Source organism: Ailuropoda melanoleuca, chromosome 10 (genome assembly GCF_002007445.2).
Source record: "Ailuropoda melanoleuca isolate Jingjing chromosome 10, ASM200744v2, whole genome shotgun sequence".
Classification (NCBI taxonomy): domain Eukaryota; kingdom Metazoa; phylum Chordata; class Mammalia; order Carnivora; family Ursidae; genus Ailuropoda; species Ailuropoda melanoleuca.
In genome coordinates, this window is record NC_048227.1 from 4,474,286 (window position 1) to 4,497,141 (window position 22,856).

The window sequence follows — 22,856 nt, forward strand, 5'->3', positions numbered from 1 at the left end:
ATTTCAGTACTGCCTTCTTCAGCTTCGATTCTTTTTTTTTTTTTTTTTTTTTAAAGATTTTATGTGTTTGCGAGAGAGCACGAGAGGGAGGAGGGGCAGAGGGAGAAGCAGACTCCCGCTGAGCAGGGTGCCTGACGTGGGGCTCGATCCTAGGACTCCGGGATCATGACCCTAGCTGAAGGCAGATGCCTAATGGACTGAGTCACCCAGGCACCCCGATTCTTTTTTAGATTCCAATTTTCTGCTGAAACTTTTCATCTTGTAAACTAGTTTCCTTGTTCTATTAATCACAGTTATTATAAAGTCCATGTCTGAGAATGTGAATATTTGATAGCTCGTGAGTATATCCTGTTGTCTGTTCTACCCTTGGTTTTCAGTCATGGGGTCCTGACTCTAGACATACCTGTTAATTAACTTGTAGGCAATGAGTAGTGGAAGTTGTAGAGATAATTTGGGACTCGGGCAGTTCTCAAGGGAGGCTTCTGGCAGGCAGTGAAGGTAGGGGAACACCATGTTAGACTTGTGAGCATTGGTTTGCCCCCCTCCTGATGTAGCTCTCTGGTGGTCCCGGCTGCAAACCTGGGTGTTTACTAGGCTCCTTCTATCTGGCAGCCCCTCAGCTCTCCCCCAGCCCCCTGAGGCTGCTGGAGGCTCTGCCTGCCTACTCAGACTCCCCACCACTTGTTTCAGCTTAGCTTTTTGGCCTCTTGGCTTCTGCAGTGAATTGGCAAACGTCTCAAGGAGAAAAGTGGCTCCGATTGTGGGCTTGTCTCTGCACTTGCCTCTGGGATCTTGGCCTCCTGAGTCCGCCCTGCATTGGTAGCTCCCTGATACCTTTGCACAGTTGTTTCTTATCATTTGTTCAGCTCTTTTCGTTGTTCTTGGCAGATGGGTTAGTCTGTCACAAACTAGTCAGCTTTTACTGGAAGCATCGTCTCAGGGGTTCAGTTTTGGTATTTAGAATTGGACAGGTTAGCGCGACGTCCCGGTGGGGAAGGTAGGAAGGCAGGTGGCTGTGAGAGTCTGGTGGCTTAGAAGACCTGACCGGAGGGCGCCTGGGTGGAGCAGTCATTAAGCGTCTGCCTTTGGCTCGGGGCATGATCCCAGCGTTCTGGGATCGAGCCCCACATCAGGCTCCTGTGCTAGGAGCCTGCTTCCTCCTCTCCCACTCCCCCTGCTTGTGTTCCCTCTCTCGCTGGCTGTCTCTGTCAAATAAATAAAATCTAAAAAAAAAAAAAAAAAAAAAAAAAGACCTTACCAGGTGGGAGATAAGGGTTGGGAAGTTCATGGGACTGGATGAAAGAGATCACGTAGGGGAGAGAGTCGAGAGGAAGGGGAAAGTCCCAGGGCTGGGGACAGCCCCGCAAAGGAGACTGGGAAAGGTTAGCCAGTGACGTCCCAGGCTCCTCGGAGGTTGTGCAGTTTGTGCAGAAGTTAAGGGAGGAGCCGTGTTTTCAGGAGAGAGGGTGGTCAGCTGCACTGGAAGCTTTTGAGAGGTGCACTGAAACAGGCTAGAGAAGTATCTGCTGGACTGGGGGAAAGGGAGCAGGCTGAGGAGGGACCTGGAAAGATGTTTGCTTGCTTTAGGAAAAGCCTGCCCCACGCCCATGGGTGGAAGTTCCCGCCCCCCCCCCACCATGAGAACAGCGGGAAGGCCGCTGGGGTGGGGCTCGGCGAGGGAAAGGCGTGTGTGTTTTGCCTTGAAACGTTTCTTAGGTAAATGATTTTGATAAAGGACCAAAGGTAATTCATACCAGCTGAGTTTACACAGTGTTGCTGTTGGCATGGTCGCGCTCTTAGCGTAACTTCGGGAGAGATGGATCAGTTTTACAAAGTTGCTGACAGATCCTTTAGGAAGCAGGTGTATCCATTTGCTGTGAGGCGGGACTATTGAAACACGTGCCTTGAAAAGACAGGTTTTGTTAGAGTAGCCGAAAAGCTGCTTAAAATAGAATCTCTTTTGGAGCTGTGGGAGAAGAGTAAATCATTTAGATGACAGTAGAAGATCCATGGCTCTCCAACCTGATTTTTGAAGTTAACCAAACTTACCAACATCTTGTAGTTGGTTCCCCGATTGACACAATAGACCTCAGATTCTGGAGGGTTTTATAAGGTGACTGGAGACAATTCTGCAGGCATTAATTGTGGATAAATAGACTATTCTGTAAATATTAGACTCACCTGAGTCAGTTTAGTTGTCTAAGAAGATTTGATAATTTGCTTTCACAGAGCAAATTTACTCTTTGAGCTGACTTAGTTTTCAGTAAGTCACCAGGAGCACTGTTCAAATAGTAGAAAATAAGTTCTGTCTTAAACGCTCAGGGTTATTTTTAATTACTGTACTCTTCTTTTTGAAAAACTTATTTCTGTAATTAATAAATAAAAGCAGCAGTTAGCTATAAAACTGGACATTTTGATGATGACTGAAAAGTATTTCCCAATATCTAGATAATTAGTGATTTTTTTTCAGTTTTCATCCAGATGTTTGGCAGCGTGTAAACCCAGCCTTACTGCAATTTTCTAATTCACTTTCATGGGAACATATAATATTCTCCGTTTATTTTGGACAGCAGAGTTTCCTTTTTCTGTGGACAGATACATATGAAACACATGGTCTTCCAGTGGAGTTTGTGGTCCTCTGAGAATTCTCTGAAGGAGGAAATGGGTTGACCTACTGGTTGCTATGAAGTAAAAACAATCTTGTTTTCATTTTTTAGTGAACATCTGGGTTGCATTTATTATTTTACATTCTCGAGGTTCCTTAAAACCACAATTTGATAATAGGAGGGTTCATTAAAGCAGTAACTACTTAGCTATTTCTATAATTGATTTAAGTGTTAGGGTGCTTGATAGATTTTTTTAAAAAAAATTAAATATTGCTTTCCTTTCTATCAAATGTAAGTTCTAAATAACAACCCTTGATTTTAAACCATAAAATAGGATCTAGATATTTTTGAGGGGCAGGGGAAGGGGTGATCAAGTGGTTCATTTCTCTGTTGCCCATTGCTGTTGGATTGGTGGCTGTGGGTTTGGGTGTCCTTGACTCTGGGGCACCGTTGGTCCCCTATCACAGATCCAGTCAGCCCTTTCTTCCTTGTAAAGAACCCTGATTTGTTCAGGTATCTCCTCCTAGGGAAGGGGACCTTATCACCGCTAGAGAATGAATCTTAAAAGGTATAAACCAGGGAAGGAAATCCCTTTTCTTTATCAGTGATGGATCAGAGGAGGGGAGTGTCATCCCAGTCTGGCCAGTGAGCTGTGAGCGGCGGTTTGCAGGGGGAGCTTCTTGGAAAGGGTTCTTCATTCTTAGAAAAGTAAGAAACAGTTCCTTGTCTTTGGATGGACTTTGTTGGCCTGGTCGGGTGGCCAGCTTACATTCATGATGTCCCTCATATCCATCCCTTCTCGGAGGATGACCAGCTGGATCCTTGAGGATGTGGTTGAGAATGTCCCCCACCCAGAGCCTCCCTGTGTCCACACTTCCTGTCACGCGGGACGATAAATGCCCTTCTTGTTCCCATGGTTGAGAGGCATTCTGTAAGGAGCACAGGCATCTTGCCAGATCCTGGCCGTAGCAGAAGCAGGTCCGTCGTGTCATTCACTCAGCAAGGACCCTGTCCCCGTGGAGTGCAGAGAGGAACCTCTTCTTCCACGGGTTTTCGTCAAGTACATCTGTTGATCACTTTAAGGACTGAGTGAGGTTATATTTTCTTGTTAAGATGAATACTTTTAACAAAATATATTTTCGTATGCTTACAAATCCGTTCATACTTTCGTTTGGCAGTTCCTTATGATTACATTTACTTTAACACAAACATTTTTAAACACGCAGCAATCAAAAGTGGCAGACATTGGCCATTTTCTGTTCCATTAGAAGACAGGACTTCCTTTTAGTTCTTAGCAGAGAGGAAATCAAATGATCAAGAATGTCCTTTTCTAAGTTTCAGTAATTAAATTAAAATTTTTTTCAATTGAGACAGACAAACGAATTCATTTTTGTTTGTATTAGAGTGTGGGAAAATTGGAGGATTTTAGTGACTTTGAAGCGTTTGGCCTGTTCACACGGTGAGGCTGTATTTCCCAAGTGTGGGAGGGGCAAGTGGTTGCAGACTTTCTCAGTATATGACTGCGCTTCTGAGAGCGCACAGCATCCTGAGAATAAAATGGTGTCTTTCATTGCCCACGCAGAAGGAATCTCAGTATTGGACAAGTGTTCTTCCAAAATGTGGCATGTTCTCGGGACTCGCGTCTGTTGTGGATCCCCAAAGTAACATGCTTCTAAATTTGCTTTTTCATTTAAAACAGTGGCTAAGCTGTATACTAGCCACACAGTTACACCGTGGCATTTGTACTTTCCCGAAAGAAAGTGCGATGCCTTCTCCCCTCCTTCCTGTGGTCGCAGTGGTCTCCGAGGCTCCGACCCTGGTCTGGGGAGTCTCCTGCTGGTACGGAGCGGACAGAGGCAGCACAGCTCTCCCGTGCCGGCTCGGCGGCCCTGTGGTGGTTCCGCCTCGCAGATGCCCAGTGATTTGGCTGGACATGCAGAACATGACTAATACATTTTTTTTAATATGGAAAGAACATAAGCTGAGATACTTCCCCTGGGTTCTGCTGCTGTTAGTGCTAAGACATCAGGCTTCAGGATTTAAGGGTCTCCTCCCCCCTGCACTGCTTCCATCCTTTTTGCGCCACGGAAGAGGAGCCTGGGGCCTTCTCTTTTTGTCTTTCCCATCAAGTATTAAGATCCTGGTGAAGAACAGCCTGTCCCGCATGTCGAGATAGTAAAGACTGTCTGTTTCAGAAGCGTTCGGGCTGCTTCCGAGTTAGAAACTTTATCTCCCTCTTCCATTTTATCTGTGAGGGTTTAGGGTAGGCTGCAAGCCAGATTCAGTTTTGAGGTTGAAGCCTACTGTGCTCGTGCTTCCAGCCACCTGCAGGGGCGGTGCAGGCCTGCCCAGGAGTTCCGAGTCGTGGCCGTGGCCCCGGGGCTGGCGTGTCCCCTTGGGGAGATTCCCCTTGGGGAGTCCTGTAATCATATTAGCTTGGCTTCCATGGTCCTGTCTTCATGGTTTTAGCAATCAAGAAACATCCATTGCTGACTGGGAATTTGAGGAACAGATTTGACAGGAGAGCCATTTTCCTGGAAGAGTTGCTAAGCTAATGACTTCCACTGCTTAAGGAGATGAATGGCCAAGCCTGGGTGGTGATGCTAACCTGAGCCTCCTCCCGGGTGCTCGAGAGGGGAGCCTGGCTTGTAGTATAAGCCTTAATTTGATAAGACTATTTCTGCATGTTTTACCGGAGCTTTTTTTGCTAGTATCCGCCGTCCCTCCCTCCACCCAGAGACCGTTAACTTGCGTGTATCAGAATCTCGAGGTGTACCAGCCTCCCTCGTTCCCGGCTCTCCCTCTTTGTGGCTGACTCTGTTGGGATGAATCATGTAGCCATTCCTTCCCTGATAATCTCAGTCCTGTGGGACTGGAGGGCCCCCTTCCCCTTGTGGCCTCATTAATTAGGGGAATTAAGATCGCAGAATTTCTGTCTGTTGGCTCTGTCAGCTCAACCGCTGGAGGATGTTTCAGGGCAGGAAACAGTCCACTTGTAATGTTAATGCCTGATTCCGAGAATTCGTGTCTCTACTCTGTGTACACTTGCGTGAGTTTGTTTAACGAGTACAACTGATTGTTGTTGACAGATTTTTTAAGTAAATCTCTGCAGCTCCAGTACTTCTAGCCTCGAGCCCGCGTGCATGATCTCCTTAAGCTTCGGTCTTCCGGTATGTACAGCCGGCAGGAAAACCCCAAGTGAAATTATGGAGTCAGCAATCTGTCCGAAATCCCACACCATCAGCAGGCATTTAGAACGTGGTCGTCGACGTGTGAAGCCCCCTGCCCACCTTGATGCACTAAGGCGACGGAACTGGGGGAGCTGCTGTATTCGGGTTTACGAATAACCGATAGTTGCCAATACGGTTATTCTGTCTTTCCTCCCTCAGCTTTGTAGTTCGAAAATTTTCAAATCTACAGGAAGGTTGAAAGAATACCCATAAGTCTGCCACCTTATTTCACCAGTTGCTAAAATGTTGCCACATTTGCGTTATCTCTTCATAAATATATACTGTAATTTTTTTGCGGGTGGGGTGTGGATCATTTGCAAGTCAGCTACATAGGTCCTAACACTTTATCCCTACACACATCAGCATTCATCTGCTAAGGACACTCTCCCCAAAACCATGGCCCTGTCAACAGTAATTCTGTAATATCCTTCCACATGCAGTCCCAATTCTGCTGTCCCCCGAATGTCTTTTATATCTATTTTCTTATCCAGTCTCTATTCAGGGTTTCCACCTTGTATTGAGTTATGTCTCCTCTTTAAGCCAATTGTCTTTTGGGGGGTGATGGTGACTTTTTGGAAGTATCCAGGCCAGTTGCCTCATACCATTTGGTTCTTATAATTTAGGTTATGTGTGTGAACAGAAGAGAGAAATGCTTTGGTTTCTTTAATGTCATTTTTTGAAATCATAAATATGTTAAAGTCGTCTACTCGATTCAAGGTCAAAGTCAGATTCATTTTTCTTGTTCTTTGGTAAATGTGGATTAGATCCATAACCAAAAGGAGTTACTAAGTGGCTCAGATATCAATGGAATATGTGTGTGGGTGAACTTGGAACAAACCTGCACAGTGGTTGTTAGGCCTGCCCTCATATGGAGGTGATTAAGAACTTTATTTTAATATGTGGCCACGGCTTTATAAAGAAACAAGCTTCAGAATTGGAAAATTTAGTAAGACAAAACTTTATTTACATAATACAAAAGTGCAGCTTTTGCTGCCAGGTCCTTGGATGAAGAACAAACCTGAAATCTCTTAGGAATGAGTCCCCCCTCCTTCTTCCCTCCCCCTTCATCCCCCTTCGGCCTTAAACATTTTTGACTTCAGTTGCAGCTGAGACTAATACAGGATCCAGCTGTAACTTTTTTTTTGTTGTTAGTATATCCGGTGATGGTTGTAGCAAACTCATTGTATGAAAATTCAGTAAAGGAAAAGGGCAGGGTGGGAATGAAAGTGACACTCTATAAAAGTATTCAAGAACCAGCGACAGGATCGAGGAGTCTCCCTTTCAGACGGCTGGTTTAGATTCCAGTCTGAAGTACTCATTTGGTTTGTGACTAGTCCAGTAGGCGTTTTAGTTCCTCCCTCTTAATCATATTACGCACACAACCGTGTAACCAGAGAATATATATGTGAGGCTGAGTCTTGATTTCAGTGGGAGGCAGAAAACAGGAGCTGTGAGAACCCACAGACTGAAGCCCCCTCTTGTGTCGCACGGGGCAGGGACTTGTCAAAATACCGTTCTGGCTGGTGGAGAGGTGGCAGTAGTCCCTAGAAGGGAGCCGAGCTCTCCCTCCTAGGGTCCGTTCAGTAGTCTCCTATGTGTGCATTTACCAGAGAGCAGATAAGTGCGGAATTGGCAGTTCGGTCAAATTAAATTTCAGATTTGCAGGTCTGCTTCGATGTCATTACTCTAAAAGCTTTGCATCTTTGATCAGCTCTGTCCTGTGAGGACCAAGTACATATCATCACCCTGTTGCTGAAGGTGGATCAAAATAGCTTTTGTGTTAAATGTATTCATCATAAGACCAGTGATTTTCACGTATTTGTGTGTCTCGAACATTTTGTTTTTCTTTTTTTATGTGAAGGAGGTCAGATTTCTCAGATTGCTTCTAATTGTAGCCAGACATCCTGTTTGGGGGCTATTTGAGACCAGGGCTGCCTGTGGAGGAATCGGACAGCCCTGTGGCAGTCTTCCGAGTTGTTCTTTTGCGATTCGGTTTTGTGAACAGGTTTCCTTGAAATGCCATGCTCTATTTTTAGACGGTCTCTTTACATTTCTGTAGTTCTGGGCATCCACAATAAACTGATTTATTATTCAGCACAAAAATATTGTTCAGTGTCCTAAGGCTGCTGAAACTTTGTAGGAAAAAATAAACCGGTGCCACTTGAGTGGATGTAATCAGCGAGGACCACTGAACAAATTTAAGACAACTTTGCTCTCTTTCTCAGGTCGTTGCTCTATCAGTACCGGCACGAACCATATTTTGAGGAATCCACGCCTGTTTTACGCTAGGTGGGCTCCGTCTCCTGGGTTCTCACAAATTACTCTTTTCTGCCTCCCACTGAAAGACACATTTTTGTAACCATTCAAGAAGCTCCCTACACTCCTCCTCTCTGTCTCTCTCTCTCTCCTGCCTCATTTTTACTCAAAAGGGTTTGTTTTTTTTTTTCTTAACTTGAGAATAGCCTGGTTGCTTCTTAGATTTATAAATGATTTCTCTTGCTGCTCTGTATAGTATCAGAGGCCCTTATGTTCATGAAGTAATGTTTAATCCAACGAAAAGGTCTTATAGGAGTCAGAGATCGTGACCTTGGGACTGATTTGGTGATAAAGTACCTAATCTTCTGTTAAAAATTGTAATTCACATGACATAGTAGTCGCCCTTTTAAAGTGGTGGGGTTTAGTATATTCACAAAGTTGTGCAGCCACCATCACTACCTAATTTTAGGACTTTTTAAAAATTTTGTTTATTTGAGAGAGCGTACGCATGCAGGCACACACACCCAGCCGATGAGAGGGAGGAGCAGGGGGGAGGGCGAGGGACGAGCAGACTCTGCGCCGATGTGGGGCTCCGTCCCAGGACCCTGAGATCATGACCTGAGCCGAAACCAAGAGTCGGACTCTTAACCAACTGAATCACCCAGGTGCCCCAGAATTTTTTTAAGATTTTATTTTTAAGTAATCTCCAACCCAGCACGGGGCTCGAACTCACAACGCCGAGATCAAGAGTCATGTGCTCTACTGGCTGAGCCAGCCAGGTGCCCCTAGAACATTTGTGTCACCTCGGAAGGAAACCCTGCCCCCCATTAGCAGTCATTTTCCCTGGCCCCTGGCAACCACGAATCTACTTTGTGTGTCTATGGCTGTGCCTGCTCTGGACATCCCAAGGAAATGGGATCTCATAGTGGCTTTTTGTGTCTGGCTTCTTTCGCCTACTGGGTTCAGCCACGTTGTAGCTCGATTCCGTTTCCAGGTTCGTCCATGTTGTAACATGTTTCAGGATAAAGTGCCTGTAGTGTCTCGTGAGTGGCCCTGAGACTTGGGTCCGTTTTCCTGTTGGGAGTGGTGGAGAGATGGTGCTCATCTGTCACAAGGTCAGATCTGTGGCTTGAGTGCTGTCTTGAGGGTTTTAGGTGTGCATGTGTTTTCTTCCCACCGAGAAAGCTGATTTTCAGCCTTAGTCATAGAAGGGCCAAGCTTCATCCTTGGGTGGTAAGCCCCGAGTTCATCGTCGTGCCTGGTTGCTTCCGAAGCAGAACCATGCTGTCTACAGACCAGTCTGTAGGTTCGAGAAGCTGAATTTCCCAGGGAGCTGCAGTGAATCTGTGAACACAAGTCTGAAGGACCTCCTTCTCTGGTTCCGTGAGCCTTTGCCAGTAGTGACCCCGGTAGTGGACGTGAGAGCACACCCTCCTCAGTCCCCCATTCCCCCTGAAATCCCAGCAGACCGTAGGACAGGAAGTCATGGGGAATGCCAGTGGACACTGGGAGGTGACCATCAGTAGAGGAGAGTCGTATAGACTTGCAGAGCAAACGAGGAACTGGAAGCCTGTCAGCAGACAGAGCGGAATGAGCTGTAGAGTCCCCGGGGTGGGCTGTGCTCAGGGCGAGGGTGGGTGGGTGTGGACCGTGCCGCAGACTCGGAGAGTCCCAGACCATCGGGGCCGCGGGGGCGGCTGTGCCCCAGTGTCCTCTCCCTCTGGCCTCCTCTCTCTTCTTTGGGGGCAGGCATTTGATAGCATTTTGCCCTCAGGTGACTATTTCTTTACAGAGATCGTGTTCTCTGCCTGGGGAGAATCAGGCTCCCTGGGTGTGTGCCTGCACCCCGAGTAAGGCTTTTTTTTTTTTTTTCCCTTTTGTCTTATGGCTTTTCAGCCTGCAGGCGATTTCGCTGACTTTTCATCCTGGAGTGAAGCCTGCCAGTGGCCAGGCTTTGCTCGTGGGACAGAACATAACTGCCCTTCCCGTTCAGGAAGGAATCTAGTGAGAAAAGGAACCTTCTACCACACTAGAGGAAGCCACACAACCAGCTACATCTCATTTTTAAACGTGCACAGACCACAAGAACCTCCAGACAGATGAAAAAAAAAAAAAAGCTCAACAGCATGAGAGAGAAAACTTAATGCAACATTTTTTATAGAAAGAACGGCTGACCACAGAAGAATGAGAATTCTGAAATAGAACAGTAAGATGTGATCGTCAGAGATCTGCAGGGAAGGGGCGGCCAGAGCCCCAGCGCTCCTCCCTCTGCTCCTCCCTCCAGTCACCGGTCCCAGCGCAGGTGACCAAGCAGAAGAAATCTGGAAACACTGAATGGGGCTGACTCATCACCATCTCCTGAGGGCAGGGTTGCGAGCAGTGTTAAGGAAGAGGACCTGCCGTGGGCTGTGTGGGTTTGAGGGAGCGGAGGGTGGGCAAGACCTGCTGGTGCCAAGTGGCCGCAGGGAGCAGGGGTGGGTTTGCTCTGCCGCCACGGCAACAGTATCTGGGGGCAGCGGCACCGGCGGCCAGAGGCCATGTGTGGTCTCCACGTGCTCAGATTCTGCAGGGCTTCTCCCTGGCTCTGCAGCCATCCTCCTTGGCGCGGTGGGCAGCACCCCATCTGTCTGGAGCAGAAGCCTTGCCAGACGGAGGATCTTGTACAGAAATGAGATCCCAAAACCAGCCCGGTTGCTTCACAGAGAAGCAGACGTGCAGAGATGAAGTTCCCACCACGAATGGCGATGCATTTGTAATGTCTCAGCCCTCTCCCTGACAAGCGTAGAGCCGAACAGACCTACTGAGCTCACCAGCGTCCTGCGGAGAACCAGCCGTCCTGTTCTGGGGGAAATCGGGCCTGGGTATCGTTGTTTCAATTAAACAAAACAAAACCCAAACAAGACAACTTGTTGCCAAAATAAAATAAGTGGTGTGGTGTTGGAGGAGGGCAGGAATATACTTTTTGAGGCAGAGGAAAATATAATTTTGAGAAAGGTTAATTACAGAAACTAGAAGTAGATTTCAAGTTGAATCTGCTTTGTGCTGTTTTTAATAAAACCCAAGACAGACTCCGACATAAGTGATTGACACATGAGATGAGGCAGTCGACCAAACTGAAAACTAGCTGGTTGGGAGGCAGATAAAGCAAGATGCATGAGCGGAGAGGAAGAAACTGTAATGGTACTGAATGCATTAACGGCAATTTTATTTTATTTTACTCTGTTTTAATGTAGGGAAAATGCTTTATTTTTATTTTTTTATTTTTTTTAAAGATTTTATTTATTTATTTGACAGAGATAGAGACAGCCAGCGAANGTTTTAATGTAGGGAAAATGCTTTATTTTTATTTTTTTATTTTTTTTAAAGATTTTATTTATTTATTTGACAGAGATAGAGACAGCCAGCGAGAGAGGGAACACAAGCAGGGGGAGTGGGAGAGGAAGAAGCAGGCTCATAGCAGAGGAGCCTGATGTGGGGCTCGATCCCACAACGCCGGGATCACGCCCTGAGCCGAAGGCAGATGCTTAACCACTGTGCCACCCAGGCGCCCCTATTTTTATTTTTAAGCAAACCTTATTTATATAGGGGTAGAGTGTGGGGGCAAGGGACAGAGGGAGTGACAATCTCAAGCAGACTCCACGTTCAGTGTGGAACCTGATGTGGGGCTTGATCTCGTGACACTGAGATCAGGACCTGAGCTGAAATCAAGAGTCAGATGCTTAACTGACTTAGCCACCCAGGCATCCCCACTTGCAGAATTTTAAAACTCCCATTAGGCTCCATGAAGAGCAACGTTTACAACGTGGAAAGTTAGTTAGCGCTGTGATCTAAGTAAGCATTGCCCCTGAAGAAGCTACTGAAAACAAATCACGGAAACAGGAGTCGAGAGACCATGGAAAAGCATCTCTCTGAGCTGGAAAAGAACACCAGCTGTATCCCTATGGCGAAAAGCCTCATCATTTTGTGTTAGGTGAAATGAGGGGGAAAGGACAAGTGTTTGCCGGTGCCATTTTTAAATTTCAAGGACATAGTGACTTATAAAACAGAAGGGGGAAAGCGTACTTGCAAAGAAGGAAACTTCAGGACGGTTTTAGGCTCTCCTACAACATTCCTGGAAGATCGTGGAGCCAAGGCGTAGAGTTCGGGGGTAAATGGTTGTAACCAAGAATGAAACAATGACACTTAGTGGTGTTAATTAGTGAAGGCAACAGAAAGATGCTCTCTGATGGTACAAAGACTGACGGATTAGCACGTAGCCTTCCGTGGGAGCTCGCCCCGCCTTTGGATTTCACTGAGCCATGACTTTCTGTACTGTTGGAAGGCCATTTGAGCTTTGGTTTGTTTGTTTGTTTTTTCATGCTACCTGTAACTTGAAATCTTCCTGACAGAACATCAGTGAATTTCTTTTTCAAAGATGCATTCTGACCCGCTAAAAGATTACTGGGAATAACTCAGGAAGGGAAAAGTTGTGATACAAAATAACCAATGTTGCACTGAAATGTTCAAACCTAAATGTTAAGTCTAAATAGTTATAAATTTGGTTACAGATACAAATTCAAATGTAAATGATTCTCAAAAAGGAAAAGAGTAAAAATTAAAAAAAAACACAGTTATTCAATAACACTGCCATGAATAATAAATCTGGGCTCAGGTTACACGGATGAAGCAGGGAAGGGGGTCATGGGAGAGGTGGAGGGGGGGAGAGTAAAAGCCATACCTTTTCTTCTTACAAAGCTGGGATATCCTGTTTTATTTTCGACATTGACAATAAGAATAATGCAGGTAGCAGTGAGGTTTTTTTTTGTTTGTTTTTTTGTTTTTTTTAAAGAAAAAGGCAAAAGGGTATGCTTGGGTGGCTCAGTCAGTTGAGTGTCTGCTTTCAGCATAGTTCATGACCCCAGGGTCCAGGAATCAAGCCCCATGTCAGGCTCCCTGCTCAGTGGGAAGCCTGCTTCTTCCTCTCACTCTGTGTGCACACTCACTCTCTCTTTCTCTCTCAAATAAATAAAATCTTAAAAATAAAAAAGGAAGTAAAGGTAACCACTAAAAAACTTAAAGTAGAATGTGAACATTCCACATCACAAGAAGGAAAAAAACCTATAAATTTGATCACGGGATAAGGTCACGTCGGGTAAAAGTACCGCAGTCTGGTTATGCGTTCTTCATTGGCTTTTAAAATATATTTAGAGGATAGTTACCTACTTAAAATCTTGGGCCCACATTTTGGAAATCTTTAAGAAGGAAATAGGTTTTTGGGGAGGGATTGGTGGGAGATTTTCCATTTTGCAAAGTGTATTTGTTGTAGAAATTTAGGTCCCCTCTGACTCATCCCTGTACTGTTTTGAAGTATTTTGGAGAGAGCTTCAGGAAGATCTGGGACAGGTGGCAGGTGTACCAGGAGATAAGGCAAGGGGGGAGGGGGGTCTGGTGTGGCAGCCTCTCCCCCTGTCCCGTCTCCCAAAGGTGAACCTTCCAAGGGCAAGGCAGGCTGAAGAAAGGAAAGTGGAGAAAGCCCTGGATTCCCGGGTGGGGAACCTGTGGTCAGCCAGGAGGAGCCAGCTTTCCTGGGGCCTGAAACTCTTAGAATTTGGAATGCCCTCTTTAAGAAAAGTAATATAAAATTGGTATATAAAATATAATATAAAATATATTGGTATATAAAAATTGGTATATAAAATATAATATCAAAGTGAAAATTAGGATGAAAAAAGTCACAACAGCTTATAAGTTTTTAAAAACTTCATAAAACCACGAAGAAGTCAAAACCCAGAAAAATTCTACAGTCCCTTTCTATTCTTGGCACAACTTTACTTTCCGCCTATGTTTTGGGTTGCCTGCTCTGCCTAATTGATCATCTCTTTCCATAACAGTACTCTTGGGACGTACTTTGCTGTAAAGAGAATAATAGATAATCCAGTCTTTCCTCTAGGATGGTTGATTGAAAAAATTTTCAAATTATTGGTAATTTAGGAAAGTTTAGGAGTTCAGTCCTCAGGGGCATCTGGGTGGCTCAGCCGGTTTTGGCTCAGGTCATGATGTCGGGGTTGGGATCTGCTCACAGCTGGGGAACCGGCCGCAGGATTCTCTCCCCCTGCTCACCCCCCCCCACCGCTTACTCATGCATACACACACTCTGTCTCAAATGAATAAATCTTAAAATTTTGTCATCAGTTTTAAGTTTCTGTTGTAGTAAAAACTTTTTTTTTTTTTAACATCTTGAAGATTTCTCCTGTCTTCTTTCTTTCTTCTGGTTTCAGATTTTACCAGTTTTTTGAGTTCCTAGACCCAATGACAAGGTGGGGGGCACATCCCGCACACACCAGGCAATGTTCGGGAACCAGCCGGGGGTGTGGGTGTTCAGCCCAGTCCGAGAGGACTGCTCCTCACCCCCCACTTGAGAGGCCATGGGAAAGGCCCAGCCTGACCCCTGTGCTTCTGACCTGCCCTCTACAGCTCGGAGGCCATTCAGACCTTCCCCTCCTTAGGTTTGATTAATTTGCTAGAGTGGTTCACAGAGCTCAGGGAAACGCTTACTTTAGGTTTGCCAGCTTATTAAAGGTCATGCTAAAGGATAGGACTCAACAGCCAGATGAAAGGATCCATAGGGTGAGGGCCCCCGCCAAGGAGCTTCTGTGCTTATGGAGCTTGGGGAGTGGCTTGGGGGCACGTGGAAGCCTTCTGATTCCCTGACCATGGAAGCTCTCCGAAAGGACCAAGAAGCTGTCCTCTTGGGTTTTTATGGAGGCTCCATTATGTGGTCATGATTGACCAAGTCATTGGCCATGGGATGTTTCAACCTTCACCCCTCTCCCTGGAGGCGATAAGGAGTGGGGACCGGAAAGTTCCAACCCGCTGATCACATGGTCCTCCTGGCAACCAGCCTGCGCCCTTGGGTGAGGTCTAAGAGTCACCTTCATTAATAACAAGACTCTCATCTCACCTTAGGGCTCTGCTGCGTCCTCAGGAGCCATGGATGAAGACCCGGTGTAAGTGTCTGAGATACTTCAGTCAGCTGAGTGTCAAATAATACATTTCTTATAAATCATGATATTTTAGCCTGGATATTTCCTTCCGATCATGTTTGAATTTTTAAATGATAAAACATTCTGAAAAATAGAATTATCCTGAAATTACACACATTGGAATGCATTTTAAAATTGCCTCTACGTTGCATTTGGGTTACACATTTTAATCATGACTTGTAAATGAGTCGGTTTGGGAATTCTGCCACCTGAAAATGGGTTTCTTCAGGCTGTTTTGTTGCTTCGGTGGCAGTTTTGTGTGTCATTTCGTCTGTAAAGTCTGGGACTGCCGGACATCACCGGGATGAGATGCTCTGATTTACTGGCTGATCAGGTGGGAAGCTTCAGTGCAGACTTGCTAGTTTGGGACTCTAGCTTTAAAACCTGTAAGCGTAGGAATTCTCATAAATTGCTCACAAGTAACACTGAAGGAGAAAAAAATAAGGTGTATTTATTACATGTTGCGTCATCAAGTAGTAGGTTCCTGACAGATAATTTCCATTTTGATAAGACTTCTGTTTGAAAATTCACATATCTGATGATGGGAAGAATTTGCCACAGACAGCCTTCTGACTTTCTGGTTCAAGCTCATTTGTCCTCCATCACCCTCCTTTCCGGTGCTGGACACTGGAAGACCTGTTCACACGGGGCCACCACCCCGACCACATACTGCTGCGTCCCACCATCAGGTAAGTCGGGGGGGGCGGCAGAAGGAGACTTCCCGGAGGTCACATGGTCTGCCGACAGAGCCAGCCAGGCGCCCCTGTGGTTTCTATCATAATTGCGTAAATAAACGTTGTATGGACAAACAAACGAATCTCTAAGCAGGATGGGGGAGAGAATAGGTTCATGTTTGTTCACACCAGTGCAATAAGCCGCCTCTCTGCAAAGGAAGGAAGGGAAGGCAGCACGGCCACTTTCCTACACGTGAATAAAAGCACCCAGGGCCCAGGCTTGTCCGTGTCCAGTGGACATAGCCCAAAGTGGGTGAGCTCGAGAACAGAGCAAGGAGCTTTGACGAACAGAAACTCAGTCATGCCAAACCACCACCATGCCCTCTCCCTCCCAAGTCCTTCCCCACCCTACTGCTCCAAGAGGCTATGATTCCAGCTACCACACTGTGATTCCAGATAGGACCCTGGGCACCAGTCCAGCCTCCAGGCTGCTGAGACTGCTGGGTTCCTGTGAGGGAGACTCCACCCGGGAGTCTCGGTGTCAGGGTTGTGAGTTCGAGTGTGGGTAGAGGTTGCTTAAAGTATATGTAAATTCTTAGTGGTGCTTTCTCTTACACTTTGCCTTTTTCATTTAATTTCCTGGAAGTCCTTCATTATTGGTACCTAGAGCTCTCTCTCACTTTTTAAATTTTTTTTTCTTTTTCCTGTCCCTTGTAATCATGGCCTTAATCCTGATTTTTTTTTTCTTTTTCCTCCCACTTTGAAAAACCTCTACATAATATTCTGTTGTGTGGATGTGCCAGTTTGTTTAACCAGCACCTTACTGATGGACGGACAGTTGGTTTGTTCTGATCTTTTGATATTAAATTGCAGTAAACAGCCTTGTGAATATACTACTTTTTTGCAAATTTACCTGAGAGAGGAGTTTTTAGTAGTGGGATTCCTGAGCCAAAAGGAAAATGGATTTGAAATGTTGGTAGACATTAACAGACTTGGCTCCACACCCCTTTATGACTGTTTTTACCTCCCACCAGCAATGCGGGAGACTGCTGGGTGCCCACAGCCCCGTGGACAGGGGACACCGGCCAGCTTCTGGACTTCTGACAGCCCGATGGGTGAGAACTAGCCTCTTAGGCTCTCGTTTGCTTTTCTCATCATGTGGCCATTTATCTAGTGGGCTACTGGTCTTTCCAGCTTCTAGAAGGTCTGTGCTAGAGTAATTAGTTCTGAGGGTTTGCAAATGTTATTTCCTGATTTGCCATTTCTCTTGTGACTTTTCTTATGCCTTTTTGTTGGCTTGGTGTTTTTGTTTTGTTTTACCGTGAAGAAGACCTTGCTTTTTTATGCAGTCAGATATATTCATTTTTTTCTTTGGTGGTGTCTGAATGTGGAGTCATACTTAGGAAGAACTGCCCCATTCCAAGATTATAGAGGAGTTTGCCCATGTTGTCTGTTTTATTTTATAGTTAATCTCTGGAGATTTGGAGTTTATCCTGGTGTATGGTGTAAACTGTAGATACGGCTGCATCTTTTTTTTTCTCAAAAAGCTGTGTTGTCTCAACACCATTTATCAAAAAGTCCATCTTTACTTCACTGCCCCTAACATATACTGTATTTCCAGCTGCTTTGAGCCTTTCTGGACTTACTCTTCTCCTCCCTTGGTCTGTCTGTTGTTAGACCAGTGACTCTCTGTTTTCCTTATGAGGGAGATGATATTTTATTTTTATTTTTAAAAAATATTAAAAATGATTTTTGGGTTGAGGAAGGGGCAGAGGGAGCAGGGGAGAGAGAATCTTAAGTAGGCCCCACACCTAGTGGGGAGCCCGACACGGGTCTCGATCTCAGGACCCTGAGATCATGAGCTGAGCCAAAACCAAGAGTTGGACACTTAACCGACTGAGCCACCCAGTTGCCCCAGCAGATGGTGTTTTGGTATCAGTTAGGATTAGTCTTTTACCCCTCATTTTTCTTCCTTTTCTTCCTTTTCCTGTTTATGCTTGTCTGCTTGTTTTAATTTATGACCCTTAAAATCTGCCAGTCTACCTACAGAAAATAAAACAGGTACTGTGTTGAGACTGCATTAAATTTACAGATGATCTTGGGGAGCATGACCTCTTTCTGATATTGCATCTTTTTATCCAAGAACATGGTATGCCTTTTCATTTGTTCAAAACTGTTACGTCATTCAAGAGCATGTTCACATTTTCCTTCCACTTACACTTTGTGCACTTACTTTAAATCTGTGTCTGGGGGTGCCTGGGTAGCTTGTCAGGTAAGCGTCTGCCTTTGGCTCAGGTCATGATCCCAGAGGGACCAAGCCCCACATCTGGCTCCCTGCTCAGCAGGGGGCCTGCTTCTCCCTCTCCCTGTTCCTCTGCCATTCCTCCTGCTTGTGCTCGCTCTCTGTCAAAAAAATAAAATCTTTAAAAAAAAATCTGTTTCTGGATATCTGATGCCTTATTGCTATTGTTGTTAAGGTACTGTTTTCCGTTGATTATCTAACTGGTTATTTGAGTTTATGAAAGCTATTGGTTTTTGTACATAAATTTTATATCTCACTAGCTTATCAAATTGTTTTGTTGTTTTTAGGAACGTAGATTTTCAGTTGGTTCTCTTGGGTTTTCCACTGATACGGTCACTTCCTTGGCAAGTGATAACTTTATCTCCTCCTTTCCAGGTTTTGTTTTTACAATTTTAGTTTCTTGTCTCAATTGCATTGGCCGGTAAGTTCTGTTCTGAAAATGTTCATTTTGAGATTCTAGTGAGCCCTCTATATGGAGATGTATGAAAGAGAGATAATAGGGCAAGATCAGATTTGGAAGCCATTAACTAAAGAATGGTGGTTAAACTGAGAGCATATATGTTTATTAAAGGAGAAAGGGCGGCAGAGAAAGGGGACAGAGCTGAAGATGTCACTGTGCTGATGTGTGGTTGACAACAGGCAGAAACCCCAGAGGAGAATGGGAAGGAAGGGCTGCCCCTCCCCCGCCTTTAAAGCAGACCTTATTTTTTAGAGTTTTAGGTTCATGGCAAGATTGAGCAGAAAGTGCACAGATCTTCCCGTCAACCTGCTGCCTCCTCTTGTCCACACTGTGGACATCCCTCCTGGGAGTGGCATCCTTGTCATGATTCCTTCAATGAGCCTCCAGTGATGTGTCATGATCAGCCAAAGTCCACAGTTCACATTTAGGATTCGCTCTTGGAGTCATACGTTCATGGGATTTGGACAGATGTATGATGACGCGTGTCCGTTATTAGAGTGTCCTGCAGAACAGTTCACCAAAGGGCTTCCTTCTTGAAGCGCTCTTGTCTGCTCGGCCCGCTTTCCCATGGTCAGTGTTTCACGTTCTCCTTTCGCTTCTGTTTTCTTGCTGAGCACATTACTTTCCTTAGTCTTTACTGAACTTCGTCTTGTTGGTTGGCAGTCAGTTCTTCAATCTTCCCATTTCCCCCCTCAGTCCTTAATTGTTTTTGAAAGAGAAGAATTTCTTCAGTGGAAATTGTTTGAACAGCTACCTGCAGGGGGGAGTTACGTTCGAGGGAGCCTGGGTGGTTCTTTTGGTTACAAACGAAGCAGTTAAACAGATACAAAGATTTACAATGTTTTTCCGGATTTTCATGGACATGAACTTAAAAAGCAATTCATTTAAAAAAGGATACAACCAAGTCTTAAAATATGAATAGCTCATTCTTACTCTGGTTGGAGCAGGTTCAGTAGTCATTTTCCAGGTTTGAATGGTAACCAACCACCCAGGAAATTTGATAAAGTTTGTGTCAAATGTTTAAAATGTATTTTCTTCCATTAGAACGTTAGAATGAGTGAAAACCTTGGTGTCTTTGCCCCGCAGATGCCTCTGTACTCCTGGCTTGACATCTCAGCCAAACTGATTTGCAGGCTCGTGTTCTAGCAACATGACACACACTCTCAAGAGTGGAGCTGACTCTCACCTTCTCTCTTGGGTTCGCCATTCTTGCCATCCCTGGAAGTTGGCTGAGTTTCGAGACTTTTTATAGGAAGAAAGAAAGTAGTCAAATGACTGCATAGGCATATAAATGGAACTTTCTAATTGGCAGGAGCTCTTGTGAGAATAAAAACGATGTTTTCAGTAGAAGCCAGAGAACAAGATGAATGAGAGGTGGGTGCTGCTTCTCAGTAACGGACCCCATCAACGAGGCCGTTTGTTTCCAGAGCCCAGTAGTGGGGACGTGAGCTGACCTCTGAAAATGGGCTGGAGCTCAGGCTGCGCCAGGCAGCTGTGCCCTGTGGAATCTGGCTGCACCCATGTCTCTAGTCCCTAGGGGTCCACACGGTTCCAGCCTCTGTTCCCATGGGTTGTGGAGGCAGCACTCGCTGTAGGGCGCCCAAGGGTGCCGGCCATTCAGCTCCCACACGACATGCGGCTCCTTGGATCAGGAGTTTGCTGAGCCGCTTCTCACCGACCCTGCGTCTGCTTGGACGTAAGGCTTCTCTGAGCTGTTGAGTGAGGGAGCATGTCATCCCCGCCTCCCCCCACAAGTAGCCAGAAGCTGGTCCAGGCTTATTGACCACTGACCTTGAGGCAACTGTTTTGATTAAGCTGTCTTTCCGATGAAGCTTTATTTGTTTGTGTTAAAGAGAAGAGAGAGTTCTTTTTTGAGAACAGTAGTTGGGAAATTCAGCAGTTTCAATAATCTCTTTGAAACTGTGCCCAGTAGCAGGTGGATGTAAGTACACTGTCAGAAGAATGGGGGCTGCAAGTTAATCATACGAAATGGTTATTTGCTATTAATATGATCTCCAGTTTCTAAATCCCTGGCTGTGTCTGTGTGGCATGGTTGGTTAAGATTTCAAAGCTTAGGACTCATACTTAGGATGTAATCCTAGAGTAGTAAGTTGAAAAAAGACAGTTAAAGTAGCCTGCTGGTCTAACCCCCACCCCCCGCCACCCCCCAAAGTACCAGGAAGTCAGGTTTGCTGAAGCTCTTAGTTGTTGGAGGGATAATCGCTTGTGAGGTCCTCAACTGGCTAGGCAGGTTTGATTTTTAAGCAACAGCTAATCCTATCTATACAAACACTTCACAATTTCTTTAAACAGTGGTAGCTTTGTATATCCCTACCTCTACTGGTTTTCCTTAATGGGAGACTTTATTATTCGGTGGTGTAGAGTGGTAAAGAGAGCAAGCAGGAAGCTTCATGCCTGAACGGGGCTGTTCTCCGATGGCTGTACTGGATTTCCCGAGATGAAGACGTGGGGGCTCTCCAGCAGCTTCGCGGGGAGGATATGGGGAGATGACTAGTGAGACCTGAGCTCAGGGCGGCAGGGGCCAAGCAGACATGGGGCGGATGTGCAGGCAACACTGGATGGCCTTAGGAAGACCGTTCTGACCGGGATCGGGGCAGACCTCACGGGACAAGTGGTGTCGGAGCCATAAAGGGTGAGAGGTTGTCCACAGGGGAGGGGACACACGTGACAGGGAAGCGTGATGTACGCAGGGAGTGAGCATTCGGTGTGGCTGCCGGTTTGGTGGGAGCAGTGGTTGGAAACCTCTTCAGGACGGGACGAGAGATGATTGAATGATGCATCTGAGGCTCTCGGTCTTTCGCTGACTCTGTGGGAGAGGAACCGTTGACAACAGGGTGACCTTCCTCATCAGCTTGGGCCATGTTCCCCCCCCCCAACAAATCACATAAACCCTCTCATTACTGATAACTAGGAAGTCCACTGTCTGTTTCAGGATGACTCTTCTTAACCTAGGATCTGTCCTCTAGAACTTCAAGGGTTCCTTAAATCCCCTGGGTCAGTTCGGCCACGTGCTGTGAGAACCGAGGACCCTAGAGTTACCCTAGGTACTCACGTTCTCCGCTGTTCTTCCCTAAGCACGCCTGCCTGGCAGGCTCCCTGGGTCCCGGGAGGCTTCTGGTCTTGAGCACAAGCTGTGCTGAAGCCCAGCCCTTGCTGTGAGCATCAAGGCCTCAACGTTGAGCGGAGTCCCCTGTGGTGACATCCTCTTAGGGGCCCTTGGTGTCCTTGCTTACCGGCAGACCTCAGTTGGGGACATGCAGTGTATCAGGTTTCCTTTGAACTTCTGTCAGGAAAGAATGAGGGTGTGTCTCCTTTTCGTCCTAGAGATTCCTTGGCCCAGATGCACATTTGACAAGTGGGTGTTGAGTTTTCAGGAGGGCAGCCCTTGGCCAGAACCTGGCATGTACTTGAGTCTTTCTCCAGAGCAGTGGGTTCCTATCAGCCCGATAGCTGCCCAGCTAGTAGAGGGCTGGCTAGCAGGATCCTCCTTAACCGAGATCTCTGGCGACCTCTAGAACATGGGAACACTGCCTCAGCGGGCTCTTGCTACACCTGGCAAAGGCTACTGCCTGGGACTGTGTGTGCAGGGAGGTGACTTTTTCAGCCCCGCGATGGAGAAAGGTAGCTGTAATAGTATAAAGGCTGGATTAGTGAGAAGGTCTTGACCAAGGATAGAAGCTGGGACTACAGATGAAGAGACAGATACACTGTATTAGACAAAACAAACCTCTTACTGAAGCAGAATTGAGGGGATTTGGTGACCTCTTGGATATAAGAGAGCAAACCTCACTGTCTACTGTGGTTTCCAGTAAAGGCTTGAATCAAGGTGTGCAGTAGAACAAACAGAACATGAGGACAGGATGGTGGGTTAATTTTTGGACACGTGGATGTATGCATAGGATCACCTGGCGAAGGTGTCTGGCAGGCAGAATATGCTGGAGGAATCAACGCCCAGGTGATGAGGTGGTGACAGCATGGACATAACCCAGCACAGTGTGGGAGGAGGATGGGGCATGACCGAGGGACAGATTTCAGGGAGCAGCAATATTTAAGGGAGTTGGGAAGCAGGGGGACTTCTGGAGTAGATACCAGGACACCGAGACAGAATGGATGAGGGAAGTGAGAGAGAACGGGACACCGGTATCACGTAAACCAGAGAAGGGGAGTGCGGGCAGGGAGGGGGGCACAGTGTCGGGAGCACCAGACTGACAGCTGATGCCCGAAAGGGGACATAGCACCTGGGGGTTTGATTGTAAATCACAGAAAGTGACTGGCTCATTTCAGT

General features: G+C 46.1%; 1 protein-coding gene across 3 annotated transcripts in view; it reads left to right on the forward strand.

Moving 5' to 3' along the window:
- The first annotated feature begins 15,050 nt into the window (after window positions 1-15,050).
- CYTH3 (cytohesin 3) overlaps window positions 15,051-22,856 on the forward strand; it is a 61,593-nt gene continuing 53,787 nt past the window's right edge. The window contains exons 1-2 of one of the 3 annotated variants that reach the window (XM_019796678.2): window positions 15,220-15,803; window positions 16,823-16,903. In XM_019796678.2, coding sequence (XP_019652237.2) covers window positions 15,653-15,803; window positions 16,823-16,903 — 232 coding nt within the window. In that variant the 5' untranslated portion in view covers window positions 15,220-15,652. Of the gene's footprint in view, window positions 15,079-15,219; window positions 15,804-16,649; window positions 16,904-22,856 lie in introns of those variants that run through there. The other 2 variants (XM_034669789.1, XM_019796675.2) reach the window with 2 other exon arrangements.